The sequence below is a fragment of the Sinocyclocheilus anshuiensis genome, unplaced genomic scaffold (assembly GCF_001515605.1).
Source record: "Sinocyclocheilus anshuiensis isolate Anshui unplaced genomic scaffold, SAMN03320099.WGS_v1.1 scaffold718, whole genome shotgun sequence".
In the NCBI taxonomy this organism is placed as follows: Eukaryota; Metazoa; Chordata; class Actinopteri; order Cypriniformes; family Cyprinidae; genus Sinocyclocheilus; species Sinocyclocheilus anshuiensis.
Window position 1 is genome coordinate 2,453,222 of NW_015546102.1, and position 17,393 is coordinate 2,470,614.

The following is a 17,393-nucleotide window of genomic DNA, read 5'->3' on the forward strand; positions in this document are numbered from 1 at the left end:
CATTGATGTATGGTTTGTTAGGATAGGACAATATATGGCCGAGATACAACTGAAAATCTGGAATCTGAGGGTGCAAAAAAATCAAAATACTGAGAAAATTGCCTTTAAAGTTGTCCACATGAAGTTCTTAGCCATGCATATTACTAATCAAAAATTAAGTTTTGTTATATTTACGGTAGGAAATTTACAAAATATCTTCATGGAACATGATCTTTACTTAATATACTAATGATTTTTGGCATAAAAGAAAAATTGATAATTTTGACCCATACAATGTATTTTTGGCTATTGCTACAAATATACCCCAGCGACTTACGACTGGTTTTGTGGTCCAGGGTCACATATTACTTCCAAGCAAGATCACTCACTGATTGAAGAGGATGTTGTACTGTGGACACATGCCCAACGATTGTCGTATGGCATCCATTTCTGTACGAATGTCCTGACCATATATGTAAGCCATTCCAGAGGTGGGCGGAAACAACCCAGTTAATATGGACCTATGACAATGCAAGTACACATGTGAGAAATGTGTCCAAATCACACAAAACAGATAGGATTTATGTTTCCATATCAATGACATTAAAGGATAAAGACAAGGTAGGGACGCACAAGGTGGTGGTCTTTCCTGCACCGTTGTGACCCAGGAAAGAAGTGATCTGGCCCTCATAGAAGTTCATGTTGAGACAGTCCACTGCAGGTCTTGACTTCTTCGAATACACCTTCACCAAGTCCTGCACTGACACTCCTATTATCAGACCTTCCGGCTCTGGCTCAAAGAACGGATTCCCTGCAGGAAAACACCCATACGCACACTAAATCAGACAGACAACTGACAACATAACAGGCTCAGGTTTATATACAGGTGCTACAGCAATAGACCAAGTTAATAAATTGAAATTTGAATTAAAATCACAGGTAGATGAAGTTACTGACGCACAGTTCAAAGTAATTCAACATAATTACATGTAAATAATAAAGGTTTTCCATTATTGCAAGACTATTATTGCAGCAAAAAGATAGATAGATAGATAGATAGATAGATAGATAGATAGATAGATAGATAGATAGATAGATGGATGGATGGATGGATGGATGGATGCATGGATGGGTGGTTGGGTGGATAGATGGATGGATGGATGGATGGATTTTGAATTTGATTTATGAAATTTAAAAGGTATTCTTAATTCAAATTTAGCTGATATCTTACCATCGTGCACAGGCTGCATCTCCTCCTGTTGAATCTCTTCCTGTGTTTTTAGCTGTTCCTCCCGCTCTCTCTCTTTCTCCATCCTCTCTCGTTTCTCCCTGTGCTTGCATTGTTTGCTGCTGCGGGAACCATTGCATTCCCTGTGGTCCGGCGAAAGGCCACCATACTCCACATCCTCCTGCTTCTCCACGTTGTTTACCACAGGCTTCTCAGGGCCTTCAGAGACATGTGGGTGAGTTCACAAAATGAATGTAATGTAGGCCCTGTTTACACCTGTATTTAATTCTGTAAACTTCTGATCAAATCATACAAGATGGATGTTAATATCAGCTGTAAACAATCAACCATACCTGGATCTGGAATCTGTGAGGGTTGAGGTGTCGGCTTCAGCCAGTAAGAGGGCTGCAGTGGGAAATAAAAGGGCCGACCGATGCCATACTGGCCTGAAAAGCCAATGGTAAAAAGAAGTAAGCACACATACTCATACACACACATTCAAAAGCATATTTTCTCTTGTTAGTAACATTCAGTGCAGTGATTTGAAAGAAACTGACCTGGAAAGACATTATCGAGATACCAAGCCAAAAAAGCATAGACAACTGCATCCAATAGCATCATGCGAATGGAAGTGAAGAAGGAGTACTCATCACCCTCTAGAGGACTTGTACGAATATTGTCCCACTGCAGCCCCAGGCCTTGTTCCTCATAGCGGGACAGATACTCTGTCCCAAAACCAAAGGCCACTGGAGACAGAAAGCTCTGGAAAAGGAGGACCATTTCACAAAACATTAACTACAGGCAAGAGCCATTTTTACCACTGAGGTTATTTTCCAAATGTAAATAGTATCTGAATGAAATAAGACTTCATGCTAATTACATTTATAGCAGTAGTTCTGAACCTCTACGTTGTCCAACACAATATTCAAAGGCTCCTCTGATATGGACTATTTCCCATTTTTCTGCAGGAATTTTGACAAAGCTGCTTGTTTTCAAACTGGGAGTATTGATATATTAAATTAATTAACCACAATTATTTTGTGACTTTTCTTCAGTTAAAACAACAGCTATTGAAAATGAAAATAAATAGTTGTATTATTTTCTTTTTATTATTTATTATTACTATTACACATTTCTATTTAAATATTATTGTATGTGTTTTTAGCATTTTAATTTAGATTAGAATTTGATTATCTTAATAATAATAATTGATTCATTTAAATGTAAAACTTTTAGTCATTTTAAGACCCTCTTAGAAGTTTGCCGAGGCCCCCTAGTGGTGAAGAATCACTAATTGATAACGTTTTCAGTTACTTTGAATGCTGGCGTTTGAGATTGGATCAATCAGAAGAGAAGTGGAACAGCATAGTGGACTCACCACAGCTAACTTCATTTCCTTGGTAATGCGATCCTGCCAGGCGAAACAGAGGATGTGAGGGAGGTAGAGGGTGAAGTAGATGATGCCACTGCAAGCCGCAGCCAAGTTGGCCTTATTGAAGAACACACTCATCAAGAAACACTGCATAATAGTGGCCACAGTGAACGTGAGTAGAAACAGAAACAGGATGATGGGATCACTGTAATTCAGCACTTTGCCTACCTGAGGACAAAGACAAAAAAAATTGGGATACTCTTTTATTTGCAGTGTTAATAATTTTATCATCACACATCTCTCTTTCTTTGTATTGCTACCAATGATGTAGCAATACCAAAAATACAGGATATGGTCCATGCAAATTCTAAGAAATACTTGACAGAGAAAAAGGAGTAAGGGAGAGTGACAGATGGGACAATGAGATGACAGATATGTACTACCAACATACATCCAGCAGAGGTCACAATGCAACAAATCTGAGAAAGTCTCAGAGGGACAAAGTTCAATTGACATGGTTCATTAGTCATCACAATTCTTCCTCACCATGATAATGGCAGTCAGCAGAGCAGTGCTGGTGGTCATCACGAGGAAGCTGTCGATGAACCATGTGTGCCAGATGACTCCATTAGAGACGCCCATGGCCTTCAGCGTCTCCTTCAGCCTCATCTCCTTCTCCAGCACAATGCTCTTCACAATCATGGACACTGAGTAGATCCAGGCCAGCACCATGAAGATGGGGAAACAGCGGTTTAGAGTCAGCATGAACCTTGACATGGGACAAAACAAAAAAGTTCCATTGGACATTGGCGTAATTGCAAGGTTTCATTGAGAACCATATGCCATGAAATAATGTGAATGGAGTCAAATGTGATTATTTCTTGACTTCATTAAAATGGACTTGAAGATGCCCAAAAATGACAATTCTGTTATCATTTACACACCTTTTTGGCATTCTTTCTTCTGTGGAACATAAAAGAAGATATTTTAAAGAATGTTGGTAATCAAACAGTGTCAGGTCCCTTCGACTTCGACTGAATGTTGAAAAAAATATAAAGGAAATCAATGGGATTGGAAAGTGTTTGGTTACCAACATTCTTTAAAATATCTTTTGTGCTTGCAGAAGAAAGAAAGGCATACAGGTTTGGAACAACATGAAGGTAAGTGATGGCAGCATTTTCATTTTTGGGTGGACTATCCCTCTAAGCAGGTATGATATTATGGGATAGGGTCAGTTAGCACTTTCTGGCCTCATAATTTCAGCCATCACTCACATGTCATCCACATAGCAGGGGTAGGGCATCTGCTGCAGGTAAACCCCTAAAGGCCAGTCATGACCTGTGTGTAACTTGAGGATTCCGTGTTCAATCATGTCCTGCAGGTAGGCAAAACCTCCCCAAATGTAGCGATGGTCCTCCACAGGGTCTGCCCTTGGGCCAGGGTCCCAGTACCTAAGAGAAATGGAGGGAAACTTTTATTTGGTGCTAATTCAAAAAGTTTTAAACATGAACAAGAACAAGAACACAAAATGTTTCTTGAGTTGATGAATAAAACTTTATAGAGTGTCACTGGGCTGCTCTGAGGTGAACATACTTAAAATTCAGCCTTCTAGCTCACTGGGAAGATGTCTATAAAAGTCAATGCAACTTTAAGCCTCTAAATGTGTACTTTCAGGGGGTTAGTGAGATATATAAATATCCCAGCACCGTGAAACTTTAGAGAGTGTTGGAGGGCTTGTTTGACATGACATGTATAGAAATTCCAACCTCCTACTTTACTGGGAAGGCATCACAAAAAAGTCAAAGCCAAGAAGATTCTTGCATACTTAAAATAATGCTGAAATTTTGCAGTACTAAAAACCTGAAAATGTTTTTCCACAATTCATAAAACATGTTTAAAATTAGTCCAAACAATTTCAATAGGAGTGGCAAAAATCACAATTTGTAATCAAATTCGCATTGTTTGTTTATAGTGGCTGCACTTTGCATTATGCCCACATAATGAAAACACAATGAACCCACAGGCCCACAGTGTGATTCGATCCTTGGATATTTGTCTTCGTGTCAAAGAAGCACGGCTACAGTGAGAGCTAACCAGACTAATACCTGCAGGCATGTTTTGTGCTCCAGAGAGACTCTCAGTAATGAGTGGTGTCATTTTGCACGGCACAGCACACTGGAGCTCCACGTAGGATGTATGATTGAGCCTGCTCTTTCTCTTGCTCTAACAATAGTGTGTTGAGCAGTAACACCTTACATGAACAATTAAGAGAAGATCTTCTATTCTCTCCTTACACAATCAATTTTTATATAAAAGATGAATCAGAACATGTACTCTGAAAGATGAGACATGAACTTATAATCTAATGTTCCTTCAGTGTTCCCTCAACCCTGATCACATTAAAGTTAAAATGAGATTTTAAAGAGTTTAAACATTTGCTTGCCGTCCCTCAAACCATAAAACCTCATTATTATTTTTTACTATGATTTTGACGAGTAGGCCTAAGTGCTAAATGCCAAAATGGTTTCTTTAAAATTGGCGATTGAGATGGATATTAAATAGATTCAGTTTGACTCTGCTTCAGTGGTTTAATGGTCTCCACCCAGTTCTAAGGTACATAAGGAACAACCCTTATTAGATCAGATGAACAATGTAGCAGTTTCATCCTACACAATTATGGATGACCTCTCACCTGTCTTTGATTTTATTGGTGCGTTCCACTGCATCAATGTCCATTCGGATCTTGAACTTGACATGGCGGGGCAGTTCTGTGGTCCAGGGGTACATGTCCATGAAGATCAGACCTGCCCAGAACTTATTCTCCCCCAGCAGGTGCAGAGCCTGATGGGTCATCAGATTCTCATCCATGTGACCCACAAACTTATCCAGACTTATACACTGTGAGGAAATGGAAAAAAACATGTTTGAATGCTGAATCCTGTATGTTCTTGTGGTGGATTATATATAGATGAACAAACGATGCAGGATGAGTTATAAATCTTAGTTTAATGCTACTTATTTAGTGTTTAAGTACTATTACTACTATTAGTACTATTTATTTTTTGCTTGCGAAGAAATACTGCACAAGCAAGTGCTGTTGTCCCACTGTTGTTATGAATATTCAAATGAACAGCACAACTGCAAATGTGAACTTATTTTTATAAAACAGACCATTCAATAAACATTAAATTAATAATCAACAACTTCCATTTTAGACACAATATTGACATTAATTTGTCTATTTTTGCTCCACCAACAAAAATAATTCTAAACATAGCAACAACAGACAGTAGTGGTGTTTCGTTCTTGAATGAATCAGTGTTTTTAAACAAACCTGTCAAATGCATCATTGTTTTGCTCTGAATCTGTGCTTTTTTTAAACAAATCTGTCGAGGGAATGATTGTTTCCCTGCTGAAGGAATCAGTGTTTTCGAAAGAATCTGTTAAGTGAATGATTGTTTAGCTCCTGAATGAATCAGTGTTTTTGAACAAATCTGCTGAGGGAATGATTGTTTTGCTCCTGAAAGAATTTGTGTTTTTGAACAAATTTGTTAAGTAAAGGATTGTTTTGCTCTTGAATGAATCAGTATTTTTGAAAGAAACTGTTGCGTGAATGATTGTTTCGCTGCTAAATGATTCTGTGTTTTTGGATGAATCTGTTAAGTGAATGATTGTTTTGCTCCTGAATGAATCAGTGTTTTTGAACAAACTGGTTGACTAGCGTAACAATGCAACTGTAGAAAGAGTCACTGTAAAATCCCTACCACTAATGCACAGATTGACAGTCAGCCTAGAGCGTGCAAACACAGCAGCCAATCAGATTCAAAGACTGGAACTAATAATGTTGTATAATAATGTGTATGTGCACATTGGTATGTAAGAATGTCACGCTTTCAAGAGCCGAAGCAGTTCTCTATGTAGCAGGCCTCTTGTTCTCAAAGCACACCAATGACATGGGAAAATCACAGAGTCTGTGTTGGCTCTTCACTGGAGGACTGCTGTACAATAGCTAAGTGAACGGCTCGCTCTCACATCACATGCCACCGCACTAGAAACGAGAGGCCTCCTACTTCATGTGCACCATATCTAATGGAGTCATTCATAGTAATGTACAATGCCACCAGAGGTCCTGAACAAACAACTGAATGGAAAGATTCAATGGAACCCCTGCAGGACTCACATGTTCTCAACACATTTCAGTTGAAAAACACAACATTCACATTCAGAGGCACTCAGCTTGAGCTCATGGACTGAAAAACCACAAATAAACCAAAATTCAGAGAACACAATTATATTGTTTCAGTGACCAATGATCCCGTAGCTCTTCAAGGTAACATTTGAGCAGGGCTGAGGAGTGACAGCTATAGCTAATAGGCTAAACGGGTAAGGTTTGTTTATAAAGCATGAAGGCTCGCTGTTTGGATGTAGACAGGGAGGCTGGGTCGCCCTATGATAGCCCTCTCCCACCATTGCCGTCCCACTCTAATCAATTTGCGGGAAGAGGCCGCCCTCCAGCTTATGGGACAGGGGCCGGTCATGGCTTGGGAGGTGAGGTAACAGAGTGAAGCTGAGTGATTTGCCCCTCTTGTTTCTCAATGAAGCCCCCCGTCCACAAAAAAACAACACGGTGCTGGCAAAGGGTGGCTCTCCCACCCACTCCCCACTTAATCAAAGCCGCACAATAGAGAGGCCTGCATGCTGTTGACAGCTTGCCTGTTCTTTTCCCTTTCACCCATCTGGCCACGGTAGGCTCTATATAGCCGTGCTAAGTGGTCTTTCTTGTGGTGATGTGCTGAGAGCAATCAGCGCTCTGCAGAATGAGAGCTGTGGTGCTCAGAGCTAAAGAGCCTCATTCTGTCAAGTGAGGAACAGATAGGCTGGTTTGTATGGAGATGCTCAACACGGGGGCATCGCTTGACATCGCGGAAAGGGCTGGAGCCCGAATCTGGACAGAGCTGAATGCTTTAGGGGCATAGTTAAAGGATGTAAATTAATTTTGACTCTATTTATGGATCATAAATAATATTTGCCAATATTAATATATTACAGTGCTAAATAATATTCCTTTCACTCCTATAATTCCTTTCATTCCTGCTTTCACTATCTAACTCCATTTGCTTTAGAATGAATCAGTTTTGTCAATTAATCTGTAGAGTGAAGGATTGTTTCGCTCTCGAATATATCAGTGTTGATATAAATGAATCAGTGTTTTTGAATGAATCTGTTTAGTAAATTATTGTTTTATTCCAGAATGAATCAGTGTTTTTGAACAAATCTGTCGAGTAAATTATTGTTTTGATCAAGAATGAATCAGTGTTTTTGAACAAATCTGTCGAGTAAATTATTGTTTTGATCAAGAATTAATCAGTGTTTTTGAACAAATCTGTTGAGTGAATGATGCAATGATTCACTCATAATTACAGTCACTTGTTTCATTCCTGAATCAGTGTTTTTGAACAAATCTGCTGAATGAATTATTGTTTTTGTTCCGAAATGAATCAGTGTTTTTGAACAAATCTGTTGAGTAAATTATTGTTTTGATCAAGAATTAATCAGTGTTTTTGAACAAATCTGTTGAGTGAATTATGGTTTGATCTAGATTGAATAAGTGTTTCTGAACACGTCTGTTGAGTAAATTATTGTTTTGATCAAGAATGAATCAGTGTTTTTGAACAAATCTGTCGAGTAAATTATTGTTTTGATCTGGAATGCATCAGTGTTTTTGAATGAATCTGTTGAACTGATTATTGTTTTGTTCCAGAATGAATCAGTGTTTTTGAATAAATCTGTTGAGTAAATTATTGTTTTGTTCCAGAATGAATCAGTGTTTTTGAATAAATTCGTTGAGTAAATTATTGTTTTGATCTAGAATGAATCAGTGTTTTTGAATGAATCTGCTGAATTAATTATTATTTTGATCTAGATTGGATCAGTTTTTGAACAAATCTGTTGAATGAATTATGGTTTGATCTAGATTGAATAAGTGTTTCTGAACACGTCTGTTGAGTAAATTATTGTTTTTATCTTGAATGAATCAGTATTTTTTAACAAATTTATTGAGTAAATTGTTTGATTCTAGAATGAATCAGTATTTTGAACAAATCTGTTGAGTAAATGAAACCGTGTTTTTGAATGAATCTGTTGAATGAATTTTTGTTTTGTTCCAGAATGAATCAGTGTTTTTGTCTGTGGAACAAATGATTGTTTCACTCCAGTGTTTTTAAACAAATCAGTTTAATGAAAGACAGTCACTTGTCACCACCTACGGGTGGAACAACTGCAGAAAGAGTCATTGTAAAGTTATGTGCCAAAATAATATGTTACAGTGCTAAATAACATTCCTTTTGGTTTTCAATGCACACTCCACTTGTGGAAGTGTTTGTAAGCTGAAAAATGCTGAAACTGGTTTCAAACAAGATATGTTTGCATGTCATTCAGACTACTAAAATTTCATCTGGTTTCATCTGGTTCGGTTCTAAAGGAAACGTGAGGTGTTTTAAAAGAGTACATTTACTAAATGCCATTTTTGTCAGTTCTAACTAACTTATCCCTAAACCTAAATTGAATTGACGACTGCCCTTACCTCACTGTACCGGTTGAACATCCGAGTAGCCTGATCAGCCAGACTAAAGACGTTTCTCCAGTCAAAGTTTGTCATGTTCATATATCTGTCCTGCTCTGGGCCATTGTGCAGGAAGTTAAGGATGTCTTTGGTGGACAACTGTGTTTCTTTAAGACGCCTGTCCAAAAAGTCCATCACTGTGGGGTTTCTAAGTGTGTCCTGCAGTGGGTTGGAAAGAGAGAGAGACAGTTGTGAAAACGGTTGTGCTGCTTAGTTTTTGTGGAAACCACAATACATTTTTTTGTTTTACTTTGATTAATAGAAAGTTCAAAAGAACGGCATTCATTTGAAATAGAAATCTTTTGTAACATTATAATTGTTTTTACTGTAACCTTTGATCAATGTAATCCATCCTTGCTTAATTTAATTTCTTACAAAAAAATTCTTACAGACCCCAAATATTTTAACTGTAGTGTATACAAAGACAGTATTTAAGAATTAAATCACTTATAGATACGTATCATGACAGATAATAAAATATAACAACATAATCTCATGACAGATTACACAGAGACCAAAGGAGGACAGTGGATTGTATATTCAGGAGATTATTGGAATAATGTGGCATGTGAAGGGATAAAGGGAGGTGTGTGTGCATGTGTGTATGAGATGAAAAGAAACAGATACGTTACCCGTATCATGTTCATTTGAACGCTGTTCTGAAAGAATTCCCAGAGCTGCGGTCCCACCTCTTCCCAGACCTTCCCCATTTTCTGCAACCTCTCTAGCTCCTCAAAAGTAGTGTTGGCCTGGACAAAACATACACACACAAATTCATATGGATTGTCAGCATCACACTGTATATGTACAGGGCACCTTAACCTGTCTACAGGGATGCACAATAACAAAACAACTGACTCAGCAATGTTCCAGCTAATTGAAACAAAAACAACAATCCAGATGGAAAAAAATATAAGTGTAGCCTTGACACACATAATTGAATTGAAGCACACAATATGCTCTTTGGATCATCTCAAATAATGCTGGAGAACATGATATTCAGGTTTTGCACAAATTTGTGGAGTTCGAGTGCTGCTGTCATTAAAGAAAAATAAGCATTTTCAATGGTGGTCTCAGACTTTTTGTCCCCACTGTATACCATTCAAATGTGTGGGATTGGTCACTTCAGTTACTGAAGTTACTATCAGTTACTTTTTTCAGTAAGGTTGCATTAAACTGATCAAAAGTAACAGAAAAGACATTCGTAAGATTGTATTTATTTGTATTTCATATAAATGTTGTTCTTTTGAACTTTCAAAGAATCTGAAAAATGTATCATGGTTTCCATGATAAAAAATATTAAACAGTGCAACTGTTTATCAACAGTGATATTAATAAGAAACATTTCTTGAGCACCAAATCAGCATATTAGAATGATTTCTGAATCATATGACACTGAAGATTTGAGAAATGGCTTATGAAAATTCAGTTTTGCCATCACAGGAATTAATAACATGTTAAAATATATTAAAATAGAAAACCGCTACTTTAAATTGTAATAATATTTCACAATATTACAGCTTTTACTGTATTTTTTATCAAATAAATGTATGGTGAGCATAAGTGACGACTTCTAAAAACATTTTAAAAATCATACCGACACCCCAAACATTAGTGTATGGTTTCATTGTCAGTGGTTACAAGACAGTGCATGTGTGAAAGTAGCTGGATATTTGTATCTTACACTTTTTAATATCTTTCTGACAGCTGGGGAGTCTGGGGTGTAGAGGATCTTCCCCATCACCAGAGGCTTCACTGAATTCCACATGATTTTCATAACGGGGTTCGACTCTAGGTTCTGCATCAATGCATTACAAAATGGAGCTGTGGGCCAAAGAGAGAGTGAAAGAGAAACAGAGCAAGAAAAAGAAAGTGAAAAAGAGAAATTAGAACAAAGCGGAAGTGAAAGAGTGAAAAAAGTGAAATTAACAGAACAGACAGATCAATAGCTCTCACTTGCTGTCTTGTCATAGGTGTAGCTGTCGTGTCCTTGTAGTTGTTGTCCTCGTACCAATTAAAGGAGAAGACCCGGGTGATCTCACCCTCTGGGTATCCGCAGAAGAGATCCGATACAGTGGACATCAGCTGACTGAAGGACGAGGGACCCCCAGACTGGAAGATGGAGTACATAACCCGCATCAAGTCCTGGGAGCTGGGCCTCTCCGCAAGCTGTGAGAGGAAGGCCATTTTAGTAAATGTAAACTTTTACAGTCTGATTTTAAAAATAAACTCTACATAGCAGCTACAGTATGTACATATTCATTTATGTATGGGCCTTAAATGCATCAGGGCATGATAGCTGTAGGAAGTCAACATTTTCAGAACAAATCATATGATAATTTTAGGATGCTTTAAAGAACTTTTTGAGCTTGAGTCACCAACTACTTTCATTTTATGGGAAATAGCAACTTGGACATTCTGCTGAACATCTCCTTTAGTTATTCAAAGAAAAAAACAAACAAACGGGTTTTAAACAACCTGAGAGTAATAAATGCTCAGAGAACATTTGTGTTAACTATTTCTTTAAGGATGCAAGCCATTATGACTGATAACACCACTCTTACGTGAGAAGACTTATAATATAAAGCTAAATATAATGGATAGACACTACCATTCAAAAATTTGGAATCAGAAAATATTTATTTTTTTAAAGAAATTCATTTTATAGAAATTGTATTCATCAAATTGATCAAAAGTGACAATAAAGTAATTTGTAATGTTACAACATATTTCCATTTCCTTAACAGTAAATGCTGTTCTTTTAATCTTTCTATTCATCAAAATATACTGTTAAAATGTATCACGGTTTCCAGAAAATACTAAGCAACACAATGGTTTGCAACATTAATAATAAAAAAATAACACATATTCAATTTGAAAACAGTTACAGTATTTTAAATTGTAGTAAAATTGTAATAATTGCAATAATAAATGTAATAAAATGTCAATAAAATTGCACTGTTTTACTGTATTTTTTATCAAAAAACAAAAATTCTTCAAATACATAAAAAAATTTTTACCGACGGTAGTGTACCTATTCATTCTTTATACTTAATATTATAAAACGGATAGTTCCGGTCCTTGATTCTGATTGGCTGAGCCGCGTTCGAAGCTGTTGTAAATTACTCTACAAACATACACCTTTGTTTACTCTTGTGTGTTGTTGGCAACCACTTTGTTGCAACCACAACTGTTTCTGAGGAACTACATTGTTTGGTGGAAGAATACTGTGTTTATTAATATCATTACACTTTATTTGCTCTGTTTTATTTTGTGAAACCTTAATACGTGTATGGAATAGCTGTTTTATATAAGCAATAAGCCCCGAGAAGACGTGGTTTAAATTGAATGTATAACAACTAAGTGGGTCGTTTCTAACAATGCCCCTTAGCTGTTATAAATTCACTGTAAACCATGGCTTCTTGGGGATTATTACTCTATTTTAGAATAACAGCACAGTTTAGAATAATATCACAATAGTTTAGAATAAAACAGCCCTGCACACTTTTAAGGCAAGAGTTATGTTTATGTCCCCAAATTGTTTGACCAGCCTCGTCTGAACCTCTCTATCCAGGTTTACATGTTTTATCTGCCAGAAACTATTCTCAAAACACAACAACGTGGCAACCTAAAGACGCACATCCTTGAAGAGGATATCCCTAAATCAACCCTAAAGCACAGTTGTGGCTGAATTTGGCATCCTGGAGGTAAAAATAAGGTAAGAACCAGGTTTGCAATTAATCCCATTTTAATTTAACTGGTAAACTCTGTATAGAAATAAAGATGTTTTTGTCCATACTATGTCCAGTGTTGTTTTGAACCCCATTGACTTTCATTGTACAGACAAAAACAGATTCAACATTCTTTAAAATATCTTTTTTTTGTGTTTCACAGAAAAAATAAAATCATACAGACTGAACCACAAAGCCTAGCAATCACTGCTCTCTCAAAATACGAGGCCAGCCGATTATCGGGGTGAACGTGAGATCCAGCACTCTTCAGTGGGTCATGAACTCTAATGCACACCATGATAGCCAAAATAAGTCAAACCAGGTCAAGATAAGTGACGAAGATTTCCATAGAGGCTTTCAGTATGAGGAATGAGTCATTGCTCAACCTCCACTAAACTAACACTTTACCTCCCTACTTCCCATTTATACACATTCATACTGATTTAGTGATGGGTGATAGCATTAGTTGGCCAGGCGTTCTGTCACCCGAGCAAAAGGGAAAGAAATGTACTCCACCTACAGGATGTGACCTCAGTGGAATGCACTTTCACATATTTGTGAAACAGGAGTGATGATACACATGCATGTACATGCATGAACTGGTCATATAAACACTTTCTGTCCTCATAAAGCACACAAAATGAGGTTATGGTGATTTAATAAAGAAACTGAGGTTTATGTGATAGACAAAAATGATCTGTAACACACACACTTTCCTAACGTCTCTCATAGAGCTTTCTGAAGAGCTGAAGGGAAGTGAGGAGCTTCCTGGATGCTAAAATAAGGGTCTTAAAAGGGGGAGAGGAACTGAGCTTTCTCAAGCTTTCCCGTACCTCCTGAAGCTTGTCGGACAATGCTGAAAGCACTCGACCCCAGAACTGCAGGTCTATCCCGGTCGTGTGGCTATCCAGCACCATGGGAAACTGAACACAAACAGAAAGAGAGACATTTGAGTTCATATTAACCTTACAGTTTGTGAAGCATATTAATGACCACAAATGTGCACAAACCAAGTAGAAATAGAATGTAGCCAAATACTGATTTCATTCATTTGAGTACATAATTCTAAACATGTTTTTAATACCTTTACATTATGATTTAAATACTAAAATTAAAAACTGTTAAAAAGTTTTTTTAAATGTTTTTGAAAGTAGTCTCTTATGCTCACCGAGGCTGCATTTATTTATTTAATCAAAATTACAGAAAAATAGAAATAATGTGAGATATTATTGCAGTTATATTATTGCAAAAATAACTTTTTAGCAACACAGTTACTAAAAATAACACAATTTTATATTTGAATTATTACTATTTTTTATTTCTTTATTTTTATATGTAATGTAATACAATTTATATTTTTATATAATTTTATTTAGATTTTTAATTTTTATATATTTTAATGTATTTTTTCCCCCTGTGATGGCAAAGCTGAATTTTCAGCAGCCTTTACTCCAGTCTTCAGTGTCACACTCTAATATGATGATTTGGTGCTCAAGAAACATTTCTTATTATTATCAATGTTGAAAACAGTTGTACTGTTTAATATTTTTGTGAAAACTGATTTTGTTTTAGGATCTTCGTTGAATAAAAAGTTAATAAGCAATCTTTTGTGACATAAATGTATTTACTGTTGATCAATTTAATGCATCCTTGCTGGACAAAAATATTAATTTATTTTGCAAATGGATGCTAAACACAATTTCTAAACTACACAGTCTCCTGAACATTTAAATGTTTTGAATATCTGTGCTTTGGAAAAAACATTTTTAAGTAAATTTTACAAAAGAGGGGGGAAAATGTTCCTTTTTACTGCAAATGATTAATAGGTACATGTTACTCTAAAGGGGGAAAATGTTTTCATAATCATTCATCAAAATATAATAACTTGCTCTTCCTCTGAAATTACTTTCTATTGGCACCACTACAGGCAATACAGGCAAATTGATAATATTAAGCAAAAGCCAAAAAGCTCTCTGAGCAATGTTCTTGATTTATTGTGGCACATAAAGTCCACTTTTCACCATCCAATCAAACAACCAAAGAATAAACTCCCACCCTAAATGTTTTCTTAGCGATTATCTTGTTTCAGTCTGAACTATTACAGAAGTAAAATAGATTGCGATCAGAGTCCCATGTTGACTTAAAAGCACTGGGCTTATGAAATTCTGAAGCAGATGAAAGCTAATGTTTAATGACTGTGTTTAATCACTGTACAGTGATATGGTGTCTAAAGACACAAGTAGAGAGATGCAAGATGAGCAGCAACTTTTTCCCCGAAACGTAAACATCATCACGAGAGACAGCAAAACTGCATAAAGAAAAGAAACTGCTTTCTCAGCTGTCCTCATCACCTGAGGGAGTGTCTTCTTTAATCTCATTAGTAAATGAGGCCAAGCAGTGTGTCATCATGCTAACGCTACCATCTGCTTTAATCTAACCCTGAGTAAACCTCACAGACAGAGAGAGAGAGACTTATAAGTAGTGTTGTTTCAGCAGTGGTATTCATAGGCCTTCTAAAATCTAACAGCAGGTAAGTAGGTCTGGCTCATGATCCGCATTCTTAGTTTAGTGCACCACCAGCGAACACTTATGATGTGTTTAGAACAGCTTTTCCATAATGCGTACAGCTACTGTATACTGCGTACTACAGTGGAGAACATAATGATTTACTGTTGAATCTAAGCTAAATATTTCCAATCTGTATGAAATATGTTTCAACTTTCTCTGCAACAAAATTGACTGGTTTTCTCTGCAGTGTCCATTTAGAGACATTTCACAATCTAAGAAAAATGTATGAGCTGGTTTTTGGACTAGGTTACAGTTGAACTGTTCTAAATCTATAAAATTTATAAAATAGCCTAACTATTCAATTTTATAACTACTCTATTATATTTAGAAATATAAGTTATTATAATGATACACTCTTAAAAATAAAGGTGCTTAAATGGTTCTTCACATGCAGTGATGCCATAGAAGAGCCATTTTTGGTTAAACAGAACCATTCAGTCAAAGGTTCTTTAAAGAACAATCTCTTTCTTACCTTTTTATAATCTGAAGAACCTTCTTTGGCCACAAAGAACCTCTTGTGAAACAGAAAGGTTCTTCAGATGTTAAAGGTTCTTTATGGAACCATTTAGACAAAAAGGTTCTTCTATGGCATCACTGTGAAGCACCTTTATTTTTAAGAGTGTAGTGTAATTTAGTGTCCAATTATTTTTAAAATTCCTGTCAAAATATACACTGTCATTCAAAAGTTTGATCAAAAATACAATAAAAGCAGTAATACTGTCACATGATCCTTCAAAAACATTTTAATATCCTGAGTCTGTGTTCACAAGTTGTGCTGCTTAATATTTTTGTGGAAACCATTATAATTTTTGGTAACACTTATTAACACAAGATTAACTAGTTGCTAATTAGCATACCTATTATTAATATATTGGCTGTTTATTAGTATGTATAAAGCACATAGTCCTACCCAATACCTAAACTTAACAACTACCTTACTAACTATTAATAAGCAACAAATTAGGAGTTTATTGAGGAGTTTATTTTATTTATTTATTTTGATTAGTTCAAAAGAGCAGCCTTTTGTTTTTACATTACAAATGTCTTTACTGTTATATTTGATCAATTTAGCAGGGCTTTGCTAAATATAAGTTAAAGGGGTGGTTTACTGTTTTTTTTCTAGGCTTGATTGTGTTTAAGGAGTGCAGTCTAACATGTGTAAATGCTTCGTTTTTAAAAAAAAAACATTATTTTTCACATAATTTACCTTTATTCTACACCACTCTGTCCCTTCTCCCATAAACACGCTGATCATTTCCTGCTTTTATGAAGCCCCTCCCTCAGAAATACGTGATGGGCTCAGATTGGTTAGCTGGCCCAGTGTGTTGTGATTGGCTAAACCGCCTCTAGTGCGCGTCTGAATGTCTCGCCCCTCACCTCAGCGGCATGTGCTCCGGTTGTATTGTAAACAATGGCGTCGTCTATATTGCTTATCAGTTTGAGCCCAATTGAGACGCAGAGGATATTAGTGAAGAGGAACGCGCAGAACCTGAGCAAGCATAGCTCTTAATGGTATGTTTTTTGATTGTTGTTGTCTCATACTTTTAGATTCGCTGTTATTTGTAAATGCTACTGCTTCTGTTATCTTTTAATATACGGTTTTATTTAAAGCTGACTAAAGGTTTAATACAGTACGGCAACCGCAAGCGCGTCCATGTATAGCGCTTCTCATAGCTATGTGAAAATAAGTGTATAAATGGAACAGTTCATTGTTGGAGCTGAGCTGAATGAGAGAGAGAGAGAGAGATGCAGAGCGTGTGCAGAGCAGGGGGACGCCAGGAACAGTATTAAGAACCGCTGCTTTAGAACATTGATTTTGAAACTTGTGAATCCATTAGAATCGTTAGAAGACAGAATCGCGATTCATATATGAATAGATTCTTACGTGCAGCC

The 17,393-nt window shown here is 36.5% G+C and overlaps 1 protein-coding gene across 1 annotated transcript in view; it reads right to left on the bottom strand.

Moving 5' to 3' along the window:
- The window catches only part of abca4b (ATP-binding cassette, sub-family A (ABC1), member 4b), a 43,194-nt gene that overhangs the window by 15,757 nt on the left and 10,044 nt on the right, over positions 1-17,393 (bottom strand). The window contains 15 exon segments of the mRNA XM_016502288.1: positions 369-500; positions 613-790; positions 1,211-1,426; positions 1,561-1,653; positions 1,765-1,969; positions 2,586-2,807; positions 3,126-3,348; positions 3,854-4,030; positions 5,272-5,477; positions 9,163-9,360; positions 9,834-9,950; positions 10,886-11,025; positions 11,158-11,190; positions 11,193-11,370; positions 13,766-13,855. Coding sequence (XP_016357774.1) covers positions 369-500; positions 613-790; positions 1,211-1,426; positions 1,561-1,653; positions 1,765-1,969; positions 2,586-2,807; positions 3,126-3,348; positions 3,854-4,030; positions 5,272-5,477; positions 9,163-9,360; positions 9,834-9,950; positions 10,886-11,025; positions 11,158-11,190; positions 11,193-11,370; positions 13,766-13,855 — 2,408 coding nt within the window.